This window comes from Lepisosteus platostomus, chromosome 3 (genome assembly GCF_059453375.1).
Source record: "Lepisosteus platostomus isolate fLepPlt1 chromosome 3, fLepPlt1.hap1, whole genome shotgun sequence".
In the NCBI taxonomy this organism is placed as follows: domain Eukaryota; kingdom Metazoa; phylum Chordata; class Actinopteri; order Semionotiformes; family Lepisosteidae; genus Lepisosteus; species Lepisosteus platostomus.
In genome coordinates this window covers 10,843,151-10,863,396 of record NC_142613.1, presented here as the reverse complement: position 1 = coordinate 10,863,396, position 20,246 = coordinate 10,843,151, and the positions used below count along the sequence as shown (strand labels likewise).

Genomic DNA, 20,246 nt, shown 5'->3' with positions numbered 1-20,246 from the left:
GTAGTATAACATTGCTGCGCTCTCGTGCTAAACCATCTTAATAGGTTAACCTCAAAAAACAAACAAGCACATATCAAGGTGCTGTAGCAGGTATTTTCTGAGCCCTTGAAGGGCAGATGCTGCTGTCTATGCTGTTGGTAAATTGCCCTTTCACCCACCAAGCACAAGTTCTTTCCAGACATGGGGTGTAGCTATAGCTTTGTTGTTTCAGCTGTTTGTGTCACTAACCTTGCAGCATAGAGAAATCTCCTCTTAAGTGTGGCATAACGTGAATGAACAAGGAAACCCCCTGGAAGTATTCATAGTGACATATATAAAAATAAATATACAATGACCCCTAGACATAAATAATGTCAGGACTTTGCTTATGTGATCAACAAACTTGTCTTCTGAATAATGCTTTGGTGATTTTCAACTGAAAAAACAATGTTTTTTTGTGTTCTGGGTTACTTTTGACATGGAGCAAAATGTTTTTGACTTAGAAAATAAAATCAGTTTGCAAAGTGAAAACCAAACAAGAAACAATGTCAAAAAGAAACCAAAACTTAAGACTGCCTGAAAAATGAGTTGATGTCAATTATGAAAATGTTGACAGTTTCAGAAAAACTAAAGCTGGGTTGCAGTATTCACCAAAAATCAGTTCCAGTATTGCAAAATATGGTCTAGTGTCACACCTTGGTCACTGTGGTGTGTAAATGATTAACAGAAAAGCAAGGTCTTTTGTTTTTTAATTATGTTATTCACAAGCATCACATTAAATCACAAATAAATATATAAGTCTTAAGCACCGAAAGTTGCATTTACTCCTAAAGATTCAATAAAATACATAAATTTCTTGTTCCTTTTCAATTTTATTTGGAATAGATTATATTGAAATTGTACACATTAAATTGTAGTTTACAATCAATCAATAAATTCAGTTTTGACTTTAACTTAGGAAAGCCCAAAAAAGACTGGATGCTGGAAACGTACTGTAAAAGAGTGCATTCTAATGTGCATACAACTTCGTAAGCTATGAGGAGTGTCACATGTGTAAATCAGGGAGTAGCTGTATAGGAGACCTATGGAAATGGAACTACATACCCAGAAGATCCAAATGGTCAGATAAAGTACTTACAAAGATACCTACAAAAGAATATGTATGATCTGTGGGTATAAAAGAAGCTTTGGCCAACGTTCCAATAATGATCTAGGAGGGAACATAAAAAAACACACCTAGCACCCACTTCACTTGTTCTGTGGATGCTGCTTGGTTTGACAGCCCTGAACGGACAGGTAAATTGTATGAGATTTCTGAATTTTTTTTGTCATTAAAAAAAGTTCCTAGGCGTGGAGTCACACAATTTATATCATAATAACTTTAAATTTATAAAGCACCTTTCAATACCCAAGGCTGCTGGCCTTCTTTATAGTGATAAAGAAGTAAAAAAAAAAAGTACAATAAAAAGTAAAAGAAAAAAATAACAAGAGCATACATGTTTAAACAGATAATGTACGTTAATGATATCTCAAAATAAATTAGGGCAGATTACAAGATGCAGAGATACCCGTGAAAATGCCATTTGGTCAGCAGAATCACTCACCAGGCTGCCCAGTGCAAGATCTAATCTTAAACTCCTCCTACTCCCTGCTAAAGATTTGACAACAGAATATTCACCAAAGCAATTAAATTCACGTCCTCTTATACAAAAACAACTTACAACATTAGTTAACCAGCTAAGAGAGGTCCCGCCACAAAAGGAAAATTATATTTATGTAAACAACCTGTTAGAATGAATGAATATTTACCATCACTGGAAATAAACCATAAACCTACACCACAACTCTTATTTAAAAACGAACGTAAATTCGATCTCACTAGCCATACCAAGGAGAAACTGTGATCTGGACTTTCTCATTTCCGCCCACAACTGCAGCAAAGATAAACACTAAATAAAGCTGCCTTAGCACCAAAGATGGAGAACAAAAAAACCAAAGGCTGGTTGGAAATGAAGACTACATAAACTGAACTGATTTCATTTGCCACGACTATTTTTTTTTTTAAAGAGACACAACAAGGTCACTGCTGAGAACTCAGCATCTAAGCCCCATGAACCAAATGCCAAGGTAACCACCGACAGCAGGTGTGCATTTAAATGTCATTTGAAATAAAAGATGGAAAAACCGAAGCCCTACCAGGCAGAATAATGAGGAAAAATACCCGTAATAAAGACAAAAGCCATGCACAATGGTTAGGGATGATGAGGATTCTTATATCGCATCTCAATCTGACGACTAAACAAACTAGGAGAATAAAGGAGTCGACATCTACTGTCCAGGCCACTCCTTTTCCATTTTCACCTTTCTCTTTAGCCATACATTGACCAGAACAGAAAGGGAGATTTAAACAAAGCAAGAGGCATGCTTCTGACAGTGCTAGCAAATCAACAAAACTACCCTGAACAGCACAAGTCTCCAAACTGAAAGGACTTGGAGCTTTGTAAACTGATGGCAGCCGTGTTTGCAAAGACATAAATGAAAGTCATGATCAACAGCCTCTCACATATGGCGCATTCAGGTATTGGGAGGTTAACATAAGATTTTAAGATTTAAACAGAGACAGAATTTCACTGTACACCAGACTCCACATCACCTGCTAAGAAGATCCTCAAAAAGTTTTATAAGAAACATCTATGAATTAAGTTTAAAGATATACTCCCTCAAGAAAAACTATGCATCGTACCCAACAGCACATAACACATCTACTGACACTAAACACATGTATAGGCTCTGAACAAGAATTGACAGTCAAATGAATGGAACAGGCTTCCTGTTTTAAATATCCTGCTTCTGATGCCGGAAGAACTGCAGCTGCCAATCAGTGTTTCTATCCTTGCGACGGTTTTCACTAGATTGCTCATTTTCCTGCCTCTAACAAGTGCTATTCAAGCACTCTCTGTCTCTGGCTGAATGATTGGTCATGCTGCACCAACAGCTGCACAAGTTCCATCATGTGATAAGCCTAATTTGAATATTTATTTAGACTGTACGGCACAAGTTTAGGGGGCAAGGCAGGTCTACTCAGTGCCCAAGCTTTGTACTCTCCCCCCTTTTGAAAGTCAGTTAGACTTTATAAAAAAATTTTTAACACAGGAAGCAATGTGGTTCTGCAGTTTCCTATAGGCTCTGAAGTGGCAGCCACTTTTCATTTTGAATTCTAACCAGACAAGATGATTCTACTTTCCAACGTGTAAAGTCCCGTGGAGAAAGTAAAAGGCCTCTCGCGTGTTAACGCAATGCAAACTACCTTTTACCTTCCATGCATGAACCATGCAAAAAAAGACTATTTTAAAATAAATCGAAATTCAATGAGGTTATGTTTTTCTCTTGATTTCAGTGAGTGCAGTTGTTTGACAATGCCTCTAAGTGGACCTTAACATTCTCTGCCAGTAAGCTGTTACATCTGATAAAAGCTTAAAGAACGCAAGAACATTCCTCATTCAGAACTTCACCTATATCTCAAGCTGTTCTCCCTGGGTAATGTCAAATTAAATCTAGTTCTTGTACTCTATTATCAAGGCCACAGATCTCTTCAAAACAATCTTTGAGCATTTAGCTACTGAAATGTACTGTAGGCCTACATCTGGAGAAATCTTTCTAAAAGCATATGAATGGTAAATTGTCACTAAGCAAGATACATAGCCCACAAAGTCCCTATAGGAAGAGGACAGTGCAAACGGAAAAAAGAACTAACAGAAACTATAAGTGAAGATGCACGTTACAGCCAGCCCAACTGAGACCGTGTGCTTGCAGGCTAAACCAACCCAGATCGCTTTCCGCCACTCACATGGGGGAGCTGGAGGAAGTGACACTGCAACTATGGTTGTTTTGAAACTTAGAGATTGGTGACAAGAAACATCTGATTGCTATTAAGCACAATAATCAATTAAAAGCATTTAGAATTGATTTTATGACAACTGGATACAAGAAGAACTGTGAAACCCCCATGACTACAATATTATAAGTAACACTTTCAGTGAAAGAAACAAAGCCCAGCTTTCACCATGTACCTACTCTCTTAGGATTTTCTAGTCTCAGTCATGTGCATCAAGAGAGATAGCTCACTACCACAGTAATTTGACACGCATCAGACGGCAAGTTTTGTTAACAATACATTTTAACTTTTGAAGAATTAATGTACACCTGATTACATGTACTTAATGTACTTACAGTTATGTACTTCAATAATAAATGGATGCACATACCTGTGTCCCAGTACAATAAGAGAGGCAAACAAAGTCATTTAGAAGAATAAAACAATTTTGTGTAATTTTAAAACAAAGAGGCGGAAAAGAGCTGAAATATTTATATAGAATCAAATCATTCTGTAAGAAAAGTTTAACCAAGTCATAAAATTTCTGATTTGACATAACATCTCTGATTTATCTCCTTGAAGTCTGAATACAAACGTTACATGTGAAGGTGCTAAGTAGAAGTATGGGAAGGTTCAATACACATATTTAGCTCCAGTTAGATATCATTATTTTCTAAGTACAGAAATACTGCAAATACCTCCTGCTCATTATATGCACATACTGTATGAAACTGAGAATACAGTGATTGTGGAGGAGACCTTTCTTGTGGACAGTTATAGGCCTCCACTTTAAACTGGGCTTGAGGGGTCAAGGAGACAGTGGCTGTCAACGCCCTCTTCTGAATGACATCAGCTGACGGGTAGCTGGATGGAGCTCAGGGCATGAAGGGCCTCGGCGGACACAACCCCATGGCGTTCCAAAAGCACACACGCTGGACTCCACTGAGTGGATAAAGGGGCATTTTGATCACTTGAGTGCCTTTCTGCCACAGAACAATCTCCCGTCTCAGCCCTTTTTGCTCTTTCACACATGCCCTTTCATGTGTGACATTTGGACGGGTTCCCTGTGCTCGCTAATCAAAGACCTCCTGGCGGAGCTGGAGATCAATGCTTTGACAGAGGTGCTGCCTGGAGCCCCGAGCTCCAGCTGGGAGTTAAAGCCAGGCACTTTCATTCCTCACTCACCCCAGGGCTAATTTAAACTGTACTACATTATTTAATCTGATCTCTCAGAATCTGACTTCTAAAGGAAAGGCCACAGTGGGCCTGGGTTTCCGGCTGTTTGAGTACAGAAGTTTGGTCTTTAAATAATAAAGTACCTTGCTCCCCCACTCCCTTTTCTTAATGGAACGATGCGCAATATAGAAGAGATCAAAAGTGTGAGGCTTAAATTTGCCATTGTAAAGAAAGCTGTTAAGATGTTAACTATGGAAAGAAAAAAAATAGTTATTTTAATTAGTTTGGGGGGAAAAGGCGAAATGATATAATGTATTTCTCAAGACTAAGTATACTGAAAAGTGTACTGATTTTGTATATTGATTAACTGCTTTGGCATAATTTTGCTTTATTGATCAAGTGACCCTCAAGTGACATTGCTCCACCTAATCATCAATTTCCCAATTTCATCAATTTCCATACAGGATTAATAAAGTATTATCTATCTATCAATCAGTAGGAGTGATGACTGGGCACAGAAGGTAAGTTGAATTGACCTGTCAAAAAGCCTGATGAAAATCAAGAAACAAAAATGCAGAAAACAACCAATAGCAAGAGAAACATGCCTTCTTGCCATTAGTGTGTTGGAGGTTGGACTAAGCCAGAGTACTGTAGGCTTACACCATCTGAGGTGTTCATCCCCAGCAATGTCTTGGCAAATAACCTGGCAAAACATTACAGCCAAAGAGTATAAATGACAGGCCAGAGCCTGAGAGACAAAGTTTGACACACCATCGAATTCCACCTTCACAATTAGTTTTTCAAACTGCTAGTTCTGCCTCATCAGAAATCCCAGGTTACCACAACACACAAATCAGCAGTTCCACTGTTTGGAGGCAACTCAAGAGTAATCAAATACAGGCAAAATGTCAACACAAATGGGCCTAGTTCTAACAATTGTCGAACAAGGAATATACAGGATGCTAAGACCAATCTGATGGACTTCAGCAAGTGTAGTGCAGACATGCAACACGATACGCTAATTGTTGCGTACATCAGACAAATTGATGGACAGGTCCAAGTGTTGTGGTATGTGCAGCAGGTTCTAGTCACTCAAAACTCCTCTTCTAATGATAGATGGCAACCTGACTGCAGGGTATTTCATTTTTTAAACCCTGGGACCTTTCTGCCTATCCCAAACTGCCCAACCTGCCATGATGAGCCATTCTAAGTATTTGCAGGATGAATTGAGATGATGTGGCCTTCAGGATTAAGAGAACATTTCTCACTAGAGAACAGGCACCTGCTTATCCAGTCAATGGGACAAGGAATGGGAGGAATGGCATGGATCCCACAACACAGGTAACTGGAGCAAAGCATGAGTCATGGGATGTACGACCTGTATTGCTTTCAAATGTTGCCACTAATAAACCACTAACAACAGGTCTATGGGCTTTCACTGTAGATACCCATTTGATAGTATCATCCCTATTGATGACAAATGACAAATCTTTACACTTGTCATGTTTTGTTCATTAATACATTAGCATAACTGATACAATAAAGGTCATTTTCATAGGTTATAGTTTCTTTTCATGCTCAATATCCACTACAAATTAAGTTTCCACATTTTCACAATCCATTAAACGTATCATCTGTATGCTGATCAGTTTCTAAACACTCTTCGATGGCATCTTACAGTGAGTAATTCCTAAAGGTTGCCTGGCAACCAGGAGCATGAAGAAAAGTGCAAGGAGACGCCTGAAGTAAATAAAAGTAGGGCTAAACTCCCTGTCCGGACTCCTGCCTGTGAACAAGCGATTTCAATTTCCTGAGAAACAAGACCCCATTTTGTTAGGTGCATGACCCTGACAACAAGGTAGAAAGATGCTGTACAGACAAGAAAGCCAAGAGGAAAAACAGATTGGCTGCTGAGCTCCACATGAGATAAGAGTTGAAGTGCTTCTTTACAGGCTGAATTTTTTTTTTTATTCTTCAGAATGTAGAGACAACAGGATTCTAGGTTTGAATCTGTATTGAACATTTTTATTTACTGATCATCAGTGATACAAAGAAGGCCTTTATTCAGCTGACAGCAGTTGTGATTTTTGTTGGTCTGAACAGAAACACTAACGTGCCAGTACCATAACTAAGTAAGGGGGGATCCAGGTGGAACAGGTTGCACGAACCAGGTTGCCCACGAAAACACAATTGTGCTATCCCTGAAAACGTATCAAGGAACTTTAAAAGATTTTTTAACTGTGCCAGAAGACTAAAGAAAAAAAGTCTGCAAAGCGAGTACAATTATACCATACTTAGTGATCAAAGCATTTGTTTTCCCAATAAAAGATAAAATATGCTGCACTTAAAACATGAAGTAGTTCTATCACAGAAAAACAAATGAGATTCACAGAACTTTGTGAATTCTGTGAACTAAAAAGCAGGAATAATTATCAGCAATCTCCGATCACTGTAAAAAAACGTGAAGCTTATCTCTGTAACTGCAGCAAATGTAAATACGTCAAGGGTTTTGTATTGCAGATATTACCCCACATGTGCAGGGAAGGTTGAAATGCAGTACTTACAGCATAGTTTGCAGAGTAGCACTCTTAAGTGAAATCTCTTGCCAGTCAAACGCCCGCATTGACAAAAAATACTACACATTTTATTTTGCTACAAGTGTTTGCACAGAGTTAAAACTGCCAGTTGACAAAAAATATAAAAAATAATATTTGAACAACTTTCTGCTAAACATATATTTTTAATGTCATTCTTTGACTCTTTAACTGGATCTGCTTTAGTTAACATTTACAAAAGTCTCCCATTGTAAAGCTGACAAAGGCTTCAAGAAAGGATTTCACTAATTCAAACCATATGTGACAGCTTTTGAGCAATTCACTGTTTTTGTAGGCTTATATCATACACGCGAAGATAGTGATTTTATAATAAGCAACCTATGTAGTTTTACTATAGAATTAAAATAAGATACCTTTAAACCAGGAAAAAGCTCAATGTATAAGCTTGTACATACTAAATGTAAATAAGTAAAACACATTCACAAAAAACAGAGCCCTTCATCCTACATTACAGGCTTTGCTACTGTTGTCATTGTAACAGTTTATTACAGACACAAAATGTAGGTTCAGAAAAAAATCTTTTGTGTTTGAATGGAAGAGTCTGGCACCTAGCAAGTCCTATGCCACATTGGATAACTCAGAGCACAACAAAAACACTGCCTCCTTTCACTCAGTGTCAGGAATATGCAGAGATTTGATACAAAGTTCAGCAGAGCCCAGAGGCACTAATCTATACCGCTTTCCCTAATATGCCTGTATTCCTTTGTAAAGTAATGGGACATCGAGTCTAATTAGTCATTTAATTAACTTGGTCTTTTCCTTCCTACTAAGTAAACAATCACCATTATTTATTCATACTATATTAGATACTGATCAGAGTAACTGAAGGCAAAGAAATAAAGAATAAAAGTTTTTTTGACCTTATTATTTATTCAAAAGTTAACAGAGTGTGTCAAGATGTGGTGTGTAAAGGGTCTGCAAGAGAAGAATTCTTGCAAGCAAAATATTTTTCTTTTTTCTGATTAGCTGTTTTTGGGAAATTAAAATATCTATGAATGTGATAAAGCCCAGACACCAACAAAATGAACATAAAACACCATTCACGTTCAAGCCCCTTTCAGACTACTATACATTGGATTTAGATAAAAAAGTGCAAGTCTGATTTATTACACCTATGCCTTTGTACCAGGAAAAAACATAACAGAACTCAGGCATCAAAACTTTAGAGGCGATTCAGCTAGTTTTCTTCATTAATTGTTATATATAAGTTATTGATTCCTGAATCTTATTGTGCCACTTGCAGGGATGTTCAACATCTTAAAACTGTCAGGCTTAGGAAAATTGTTCAAGTACTCCAATTAAGCCAATAAGATTTGGAAAGAAAACCTGAAGACACACCAGGCCACCAAAACTTCTTCTTCACCCATTCAACTCTCCCATAATGAGGACAAGCTGACTCACCTCAATACTGAAGTATCCTCGGTCCACATAATCTCCCAGGAATAGATAGCGTGTGTTGTTTGGTGAGCCCCCAACTTCAAACAGCTTCATAAGGTCAAAGAACTGCCCATGGACATCACCACACACTGAAGACAAACACAGAAAGAGGCACAATCAGAGATGTGAAGGCACTTTAAGACTATTACTGCTGGACAATTGGCCATCCTACTGTTGAGCCATATTATCTTCTAAACAGCACAGAACAGGACCTTTTACAGGCAATTCAGCAAGAATGCCACATATTGATTTCTAAATGTCTGAGTTGCAGAATTAGAAACCAGTGGGTAGCACTCATAAGCATACAAAGGACACTCATCTGACTATATTCATCTTGTATTGATGTGCACAGTGATGTGATGTGCACAATACTCATCCTGTATTGATGTGTAGAAATCCAGGGAATCAGGTGTTGGGAATTCCCAGCTATAAAGAAAGACAGGTGAAGCCCTACAATGGTGAGAATTTCAAAAAGGGGGGAAAAAAAAGGCCTTGTTCAATAGCTTCTTTCCAGAAAGTAGGGCTTTAGGATTGAAGCCCTGTCTTGTGAGCCCCCTGTGAGAAACTCCACACTTGTATAAATGGCTCAAAGCCAATGGTTCCCACGATAGCATAGAGAGTGAACGCAATGCATAAATACCTGCTGTCGAAAGATATAAACGATGGTGCCCAGCACCAGTTCACGGTGAAGAGTGCCAAGTAAACACTGAGCTGAACTAGCCTCACAGTAAATGAGGCCAACAACACCAACCCATCCCATACAGGGATACAATGGATTCACCGTTTCTGGTTTTGAAGCCCTAATACTTTTATTTCAATATTTCTGAAGTAGAAAGCAAGACATTAATAATGCAAAATCTTCACTCTGTTTACCACCAAGAAGACAGATTGGTACCAAGAGGATAACTCTCATTTTTTGAGTGTCAACTCGCAGTGAACTCGGTGATACCAGGTTAAGCCCAAGTATCTACCATCAAAAAATAAGTCACAACTTTGATAAAACTTGTCTGTAAAGAATAAGATGAAAAAGCACTAAGGTGTTTTATTTTACCATCAAACTAGAAGAGAATGTAAAAAGACTTGATTTTAGGAGCCCTAAAGACAGACAATACTCCAAAATCCTAATATATTACCACGAAGGACAGAGCAAAGTCTTTTTTACAAGCATGTAGTTACTTTGCTAACCAGGTGAGTGCAGTTCAACTTTGAAATTAAAATAAATCCTTTGCAAGATACTGTAGTCAGCATATCAAGTCTTTTGCAGTAGATGGATCTTTACTGCAGACCATGTAGAAAGAATACTGTTTCTCTTAAAGGAAAACTATACCATAATTTGGTCTTCCTTCCACTTTGGCAGTAGTCCTACCCACAAACATTGGAGCACTATATGGTCCACAAAAAACTATTTCTAGGATGGGTTCGATATCTGGTTTCACAGTGGAACAAACCCCAGAAGGTCACAGGGATTTTCATTGGTTTCTTCTGAATCAAACCATTTCTGACATGGTAAAAAACTGGCATGGCCTTTTTCTCTTTCAGCATTTCTAATCATCTTAGAAAATGTTGCTGGCCTTGAATTTAATCACAGTCTGACTCACCAGCTATTCAGTACCAACAGATGTCTTAATAATTGTTAGTGTAACAGCTACAGCTACAGGCACTCAGTTACACAGACCTTCAAAATGTACCCCACAAAATGGTTTTAAAGCTTTTTCTAGTTAAAAGTTTACAGTGTCTATTTAACACTAACACTGCCCCCCTGAAAATGTATCTAGTATGAATGCTTTAGTCACAACGTAGTGAGAGTGGAGGGATAAACCTTTGAAAGCCTATGATTTAAGGGTCAATGTGACAGAGGTGGATAATTCATCAAGCTTTTGTTTTAGTTTAACAATCACTTAAAATTTCTAACCACAACAGTGTAAGTCAAAGTGACAGCAATGGGAATATGCCAAAATAAGTGAAAAGTCTGTTCAGCAATGTAAGTTGTTTTATTTTCTAGATTTAACCAATGTGAATAGAAATCACATTTACATGCAAGCAGCACTTTAACCTTAATTTTGCTTGCAAAACACAATGTGCTCCTAGACAGTTTATTTAGATGTTGCACTTGTCTAAATAAGTGCAGTCTTGAAAATGTTAAGAACAGGTGCTTTGAAGTTCCCTCAGATTCTTACAAACACTCATAAATCTCCCTCTTGTTATTTAGCATAGCCTTCAAGGAGCTGCTTGTCACTAATGCAAAGCAGCGTGAAAGCATAATTTAAGTCCTGTACCAGAGGTGTGACCATCAATAAGAATTGTGTGCATAAGTGATTTTAAGTGATCCTTCCTTTTCCTTTTATCCTAGAAAGAAAGCTAGATCTGTGGTTTAGTGGTTCAGGAAAAAAAAACTTGCTACCAGGAGGTTATGAGTTTCAGCCCCTGTTGATGAGGGGCTTCTGCTGTAACTTCAGAATGAAAGAACATTCAAGGGCATATACGTGCAACGATGCAAGCTGACATCTTGAGTTCATACAATCGACGCATGAGCTTTCTAATGAACACCCCTCCCCTTACTTAGCTCTGCCAATATCCTCTCCAGTACCTGTGATGGGCGCCTCCACTTCAATCATGGTCTTCTCCTGGCGCAGAATGGCGGCCCCCTCGTTGATGATCTTGAGAGCCACGTCCTCCTCCAGCCGCCCCTCCTTCACCAAGTGGCTCTTCAACACCTCCACCTTGGGCTTCCCATCCTCGTACAGCTCTTTCATAGTCAGGCGCACCGTTGGGGGAAATGGGACAGCTGAAAAGTCACACAGGAGCACAATTACTGAAAGCTGCACTGATGCTCCAAGTAAATCCACACAAAACTGAAAGCTGCAAAAACAATGTCATCTGTGAGAGCCCATCTCCTGCTGTAAGCCCTACAACCCAATAGTGCTCTTTATGCAAGGCTTCCAGAAATGCTGTCAACAATAGTAACACTAGTGTCTTCGGCTTCATTACTAATAGCATATACGCACAGGACACATGGCATTCTGAAAAAGTGATTGGTCACTAATAAGTAAAACACATTTGTGCAGTACATTTCTATGTTTAGCAAAGTAACACAATGTTTCAAAATCCTGCTGAAAATGTTTCAACATTTTCAGTAAATAAATACAAAAATTACTGTAACAATACAGAAATGAAACCAAACTTCAAACACTGACCATAATACTATTAAAGCTTAAATTTACTAAAATAATACAATTTATTAACCTTGTAAAAATAGTTATCTTCTCAATATCAGCACCAACACAAAATAGTTTTTTTTGTAGGTTTTATTTTAATGCACACTTCCTACTGAAAATACGCAGGAGATAAAAAAGAAACAAATCTGCAATACAATGCAGATTTTGATTACATTAGTTGCTGTACTCTACTGAATAATAACAAGAGTCTAAAAGTACATCACAAGCATACTTTTACTTTAACACAGCTTAACTTAGCATGTGACTGAAGCTAAAAAGAGACACAGTGATGTGGAAACCCACGGGAAGCAGAAAGGTTCTTTGTTTTTGAATACCTGCTACCCCTAGATGTACAGATGAAAAAATCATCAATATATCCAATAGAACCTAATACTACCAAGCTGAGCACAGTGACAGAGAGACTGCCAAGTTTTAGAAAGTTCTATCATTCATCTTTCTGTCAAATAAGTCTGGCTCAATTAATATTCCAATCTTAATACAGGAACTAGGACACATGTATTTTTTAAAAAGAGGACAGAACTGCACACCATGTGACCAGCTTCTTTTCAGGCTACAGTGCATTATTTTTTTTTCCATTAGCACATTTTCCAATAACAAGGCAGAAATCAATATTTGACAGAAAAATCTTACTTTTATATACCTGATCTAAAGTATCTGAATGATAAGAATTCATTTTTCATACTGTCACCTTCAACCTACTTATAAAACCTTCATTACATTGTCTTGCATTTACAGTATTATTCCTTAACATTGTGTTTCCTTCATTTTTCATGCCTTTCATTATCAGGAACATCTGAGCCAATAGGTGTATGAAGGAGGATAAAAGTTCAAATGAATCTTACAATGTTGTATTACCGAAAAATAATAGTGTTAATACAGTTTGTAGTAAATAGTTTACCTTTAAGTCATGCATGCATAAGCTTTTAACATATGCAAGAAAACCTACTGTTTAAGACCAAATCTTAAGAGTCCAAAACTGTATTATTGTTTTGTTTTTCTTTTGCAAGTAAATGATTTTGGAATTTTTGAAGCATTGCATCACTGGAGGACTCTGCCATTCTGAAATACCTTGGGCCTTTATATTCGTTGCATTCTTTTTCAAAAACACATGGTCAATAAACTCTGCCAGCTGTAATGTAAACAATGTTCTGAAAGGAGCAAATTCTATTCAGAAAGAGATCTCAGCTGATGCTCAGTTATGTCCTGAAGTAAACACTACAGTGCAAGATGGGACAATATCCTTCATGTTTTCTTCTCACATTCACTTTCAATCCTTTGCTGCAGTCTACCCCATATGTGCTTTAAGGCTTGGTGCTGGAATTTGTATTGGAGCTGACAAACTTTTTTCTTTGAAACCCACCCGCTGGACTGTCCCAAGTACTGCGGTTTAGGGGTGTTGTTCGGCATAAAGTCAGCAAACCACAGGGGGCTGTATTCTATAAATTAGCTGGAAATAAAATTAAAGATCAGGAAGCAGCTGTCTGTCAGTGCCCCAGTACTTCCTGTTGAGGAGTGTATTTCAGTCTGTTGAAAGGGGCAGAAGCTGCTGTTTTACTGACCGCATCACTTTATTAGCACAAGTTAAGTAAGAACTATTCTACACATTAAACCTTGCAAGCTTTGATTCTCCACTCTCTGTATACCTTAAACCCCTCCGGACAGTAGAGTGCAGTATCAGAATTGATATCTAAGACCAGCTGGTCAAAATGTTGCTGCCTAAGTGAAATAAATGTGGATTTTTTTTATATTCTTGATATGTTTCTTTTTTGCATTTGTGAAACATACAAATAAAAAGGCACAATGTTCACCATAAAATTAATTCCTTTGATGATGAGTGCTCTATTGATCTCCATAAACAAACTATTATTCAAAAAGATATCAGGGGAGTACCTTACACACATTATATCTACCACATTCTTATGTTAACTACTGTATTACACATACGTCTGTAAAGTATTATTCTGGTTTATCCATTTTCTTCTCTGCATACCCTTTCCAATTCATTTATATATTTTTTAAAATGGTGACAGTGGGTGCAGCACTTCTATCAGCTGCAGAAATGCAGCCTTCAGATACAGAGAGCCTTGATGCATCTTTCTCTGGCTCTGGACAGCCCTGCAGTGAGTTTCAAGAGGAAATTAAGAGTTTGCATTCCTATAACTGCTCACCTAAGATCATACTATACTGTACCATCACACCCAAAAGGTTAACCACGTCCCTCTTTCACAAGTGCACGGTTTAAAACTAATGAAAACAATCTCACTCAATGCAGCTTCGAACAGATAAACATCCCAAATACTGGCCAGCTGTTTTTGTAACTGCCAGGACGTATGAGTATATGAAAGTTCAGACTGACACTTCTATCCACTTAGGCTGTGGTGTATTAATACTACAACAATGTGCAGACAGAAATAAGGAAACTGCAGGACTTTAAGAAAACTGCAAAAAATCCCACTGGCTTCAGTAATTTATTGAGATTCAGGACACACCGACCTGAATATCCTTGAAGCTGGTGAGTTCATAGTTACAAACGCTTAGACTGAGTGTAATGCTTGAAGCCATATGTAACAAAAAGGAGAAAAAAGACAAATAAAATTTTAAATAATAAAAGTGTTACACATTAGTTTAACAATATGTTCAAAGTAATATACTAAAAACTGCATTGGATATTTAACAGAAGCCACTTACAAACAAGAGGCAATGTCACTGTCCCTGTGCTTGTGTGCTGACTTAAAGTACAGCTGTGTAGACATACTAAGTTCCATTTTTAATTGCTCAAAACACAGGTTCAGAAGACAAAAAAAAAACATGGTAATGAATCTGAAAACAAATGAAGAAATAATGCATTAACACTTTAATTTGAGTGGTAAGGAGCTCAACACTTTGAAAAAAATCTTTATACAGTACAGAGAAGCAGGCACTTCTTCAATTTTTCCACGGTGACCAATGTTAAATTCAATCATTCCTAAACGAAGACGAAATTTCACCAGCACTAGATATGTCTAGCAGCCGCCTAACGACATCACCATGAGCTGGTGGTGATATATGTAATACCATTAGAAAAACTTTCAAACTTACTTTTCCAATAAAGAAATTGCACCCCAGGCTGAACCAATATACTGTGGAAATGATTCAGACAGCATATTATTTTTTTAAAAAATAAGTTCAGTAACATGAGATGTAACCAAGCTCCAATATAATCAGTGGGTGAAATTGATTTCCCTTCCTCATCAGAAGTCAAACATGGCTGAGTGGGCACAGGTATTAGCAGGTCCTTTAGTGTGCAGTGTATCAAACACTCATGCTGGACGAAACCAGTCCAGCGAGACGAAACCAAATCACTGGAGTGGCATGAACCATCACTACTCCCCGCGCGAGTCGAGAATGAGAATTTGGGATTCAAATTAAGCCTGCAATTCATCTGAGGTTAATCTAAACATACAGCTATCCAAATGGAGTCCCTCTGCTTTTCTTTGTGGTTAGATAAGTAAATAATTAAGACACGGGGCTGAGACCAGGAGAACAGCTGCTCCTGAGGACTGGAACTGGACCTTCCTTGCATGATGGTGAGGTATTTCAAGAAAGCTCAAATGTTATTATTACACATGATAACAGGGTTAAACTGAACTACTTGTGATTAAACGAGATCACCCCTGGCCAAGTGATATGGAAATTGAAGAGGAATGCATTCACTACCCCCCCCGATCAGCAGCTTCTGTGGGAGGTCCAGAGAGAAATGAAATCAGATAAGAGAGACCCTGGAGTTAAGTGGAGCTGAGTGGGCACAAGTCATGCCAAGAAGGCTGCAGTAATTGACTTAGGAAGCAGTACGGGGGGTGTGGGGGTTGAAGGGGGACACTGCAATCAAGCAGAGATGAGGTCTAATCTTTTGCATGGAACTACATCAACAGTTCAAAATGGAGCTATACATCAGGAGATAAGCTTTCAAAACAAATTACCCTGCACTGAGCTTGTAACGGCATTTATTCTGCTATGAGCTTATACAGTCCAGTGAATAATAAAAACAAACATTTTCTAAATAAGTCAGGTAGAAAGTTACACAAAGTGGCTTGTGGAGTAGAATTCTAAGTGTCATCCAATCCTAGGTTGGTAATGCCTTGCTCTCAGAGTAAACACACACCACATTCCGTTTCAGGAAAAACAATCAAGAAAACTCTCATGTGCAGACTAAACTTACAGTACAAAAGTCAAACGTTATGTAACACTGTACTTGGACACCTCATTTTGAAGTGTTTTTAAGGATAGGAATGATTAGAAATTAGCCACTTTGCCCTTGTCATCCAGCTGTGTCTTGAATTTAGGCGGGGTATCAGCTTCAACATGACTGGGCAGCTTGTTCCAGACTCCAGACAACCCTTTGTGTAAAAAAGCGACTCCTGTTCTCAGTTTTGTACACACTTTCTAAGAGTATCTACTCATTTGTTTCACAGTTGGTTCTGCAGAAGTCCACAGGACCAAGTTGTGTCCAGTCACTATGAAAAGCAATACATTAGATTTAAAAGCATTTCCCCCCCCCAATTTCTTAGATGCAAAACTAATTCCTTACATAAGTACCTTTTAGCTGTTACTTCTTTTAAGATTTTTCTTTATGTATTTTATTGACTTACCTATTTAGGCCACTACATTCCTGAACGTGATTTACCTACACTCATGGTATACGTTTGTTCTGTGATTCAAACAGAATATCTTTAATCTGCTGCCATCCATTATCTCTTCATTCTATATCCAATGTGTCCCATTATACATCTCTACAGCTCTGTTTCATTTCTTCATTGCCTGCTTACTATGTAAAAATGCCTGCTATTAAAATTGTAAATCTTTGATCATATGTGGACACGTCTACCAAATAAAACGACCAGGAAAGAAGTCAAAGTGGAGTACTTGAACTACATTTTGAGCAGATAAACAACAAGCCCTAGTTTTGCTTCAAAAACTACAGCACAGGCACATTCATAAACGGATAAATTACTTTAAAGTGTGCTAAAAAAGTGCAGACATTTTAGCAGAAGTGAAAAGTAATATATAAAACAACAAAGGAAACTGAGATGCATGCTTATGTTACTAGGTTTACAAAGTGTTTTGCCAGCAGGTCTATAGGAATACTGGAAACAAAACCATACTCCCTGGGCTTTTAGCTCAGTGGCACTGAAACTTGTTGTACGCATGGACAGCTGGTAATATTAACTGCAATCACAGAAGACAATGAACCGGACTGGGGACCTAAACTTGAAATTCATTAGCACAATTCAGCCGACTACTATGAAAATGACAGAGCAACCATGGCTGCACACTAAGGTTAAATGGAAACTACCAAACTCAGATTCAGCTGCCGACGAAGACAAGGAGCGTGTTCCCCATGGAGCAACAATGACAACTGTAAGCTGAACTGCGGTAGCCTGAAGCTCACCTGCTAAGCATACACAGCGACAGGCTACCAGTCTGCATGCTTTCCCTAGAGAGGCGGCTCAGCCCAGGTGCTATCTGATTCTGAGCACAAAAAAGCACTCAGCAGGGAATGCAGATGAGGCAGATCTCAAAAGGCTGATCCCCAGACGCACTGTGACAGTCACCCTCATGGCATTCAGCCTGTTCATCAACTCGCTTCTCTGAAAAAAACTGCTTTTCCTCCATCAGCTTTAGCTATTGCTGTCATAGCATTCCTCAAAATCACAAATTCAAGTCCGGTCTGTACCTAAACACAAAAGGAAAATACAATTGCTTGCACACTTATGTAACTGCAATAATTAGATTTGGCAGGGAGAGATACAACAAAGGAAAAGTGCTGGAATGACTTAAGTGTTGCTTTGTGCCCCTAGTTTTACTACTCCAAAACCTTATATGGAAACAAGACTCCACTAAAGTAGAGTAGAACAGAACTGAGCAACAACATACAAAAAAATGGAGATTGTACACTAAAAAAAACTTTTTAAAAAGGCAAAAACAAACTTCAAACTTCCACCCGTACTACTGTAGTGGAGTTCCTACAGATATGAAATAGGAATATATTTGCCCTAAACTAACATACTGTTATAAAAGGTTACTTTTTAAAAACAGGCATAATGCATTCCACTTATAAGTTACTTGTATAAGGGATTAATGTTTGACAAACAGAAGGTTAAGAAATAATTTTGAAAAGCAATCATTTCCAGTAATCTATGTAGTTTATATAAAGTTACTAAATAGTAAAAAAAACTTTAAAAGTATTTTCTCCCAATTTCTTATTAATTTTCAAAAGTGATTCTATAAGTGACTTGCATATATTATATATTTTAAAAGCAACTTTCCCCATGTCTTCTAATATCTGACAAAGGTCTCTATTTTTCAAAGGTGAAAGACTGTAAATAGGCTAAATTATTCTTCACAAGACTCCTTTAATAATATTAATATCTTTCTTTAATAAAGCATCTATCATGGTACATTATCTCAAGGCATTGTATAATAAAACAGATATATAAAGAGTAAAACAGTAAATTAAATAGAACAGAGTATAAGAGTTTTGAAATTGCTGTGATTTGCAAGATCTGAAAATAGGCCAAGAGATCAGTCCACAGTTTTGGAGAAAAATAAAATGAAATTTTCTCCAGTGCAGGAACACCCATGACAGTACAACAATTAATTAGCAATAACTTGTAAAAGTGAAGGCAGGGAACAAGACTGCAGCATGCTCTGAAGTTCCCTGGGGAATACAATGATTCCTCAAGCTTCACACCTGGAGCTTCATTACTCAAGTGCATTCACAAAGAGATTCGTCTCAGGCATGTTGGTACAGTGACCAGGTATATGGAACTGAAGCACTGACACAAATGTGGTGTAATTATGTTATGGGAGTGCTGGATACAAAGTAATGCTCACATGTGTCTCCTGAAACCAAATACTAAAATATAGGGAATTCTCAATAATGATCAAATTAAGAACAGCGTTCAATTAGGAGTTCAATAACAGCAAATAAAATCTCAGTTGGAATAAAAAGGAACGGATTTAGAAATTCCCAGAGGCCTTTTCCCTAAATTAAATCATTTTATCTTTTTTCAGCCTGATTGCTAGACATCCACTTCTAGTACAGAGTATTAGGATTTTAACGCTTTCCAGTAAGTCATTTAAAAATACCTACACTAGTTAGTACACCAAGATGCAGAAAAGTATTTACAGTGATCCCACTAAGTTATGATTCGGGGGAATCCTGAGGCTTAAAGCTACACATTTTGTGAACATACCTCATTCTACTGTAAATAAAAAACACTTTCAGGTAATGAAAGAATTGTCACTAAAGGGCAACATGTAATACCATTAAGCCCTCTATTAATAACTTACTGCTGCCCAGAACATTTTCCTATCATACAGTCTAGGATAACATTTATGAACAACTCAAACAAAAAATATACAACTAATTCTGATATCTTGCATCAGCTTTCTTAATTAACTTGTTAATATGGTCATAAGCACAAACACCAGCTACAGAAAGCCGGCAGAGGAATCCTTCTCCTTTGGGCCCCTGAGCAAGGCCCTTAGACCCTGCGCTCTGACCCCAGGCTCTCTCCCTGTCTGTGTGTCTCATGGAGAGAGCAGGTTGGGGTATGCGAAAAGACAAATTCTTAATACAAGAAATTTGTATAGTGATCTTAAAAATAAAGTGATCTTATCTTCATTCTAAACATATATAATAATGGGGCACAGAATAGGACATATATTGTACCACGCACAGAAGGAAAGGAAGCCAAAAACAAATAATAAAAGTTTGCAACTTTCCTCCAAGTTCTGAGTGAAGAAAGGACACTTCTGAAGCTGGCATTTCCCACAGAATAAAGTTTCATACCACAGTGCTCTGTGAACTTCTGAAATCAAAAGGTGACTGAGGGGGGGGGGGGAACTCCTGCCGAGTACTTGTCTCATACAAGGACACAGACTGAC

At 37.9% G+C, this 20,246-nt stretch overlaps 1 protein-coding gene across 2 annotated transcripts in view; it reads right to left on the bottom strand.

The window, feature by feature from the left end:
• ppp3ccb (protein phosphatase 3, catalytic subunit, gamma isozyme, b) overlaps positions 1-20,246 on the bottom strand; it is an 80,890-nt gene that overhangs the window by 41,374 nt on the left and 19,270 nt on the right. For both annotated transcript variants that reach the window (XM_088624478.1, XM_088624479.1), the window contains exons 2-3: positions 11,669-11,866; positions 9,046-9,170 (exon numbers count right to left, since the gene is read on the bottom strand). In XM_088624478.1, the coding sequence (XP_088480604.1) occupies positions 9,046-9,170; positions 11,669-11,866 (323 nt within the window). The remainder of the gene's footprint in view (positions 1-9,045; positions 9,171-11,668; positions 11,867-20,246) is intronic.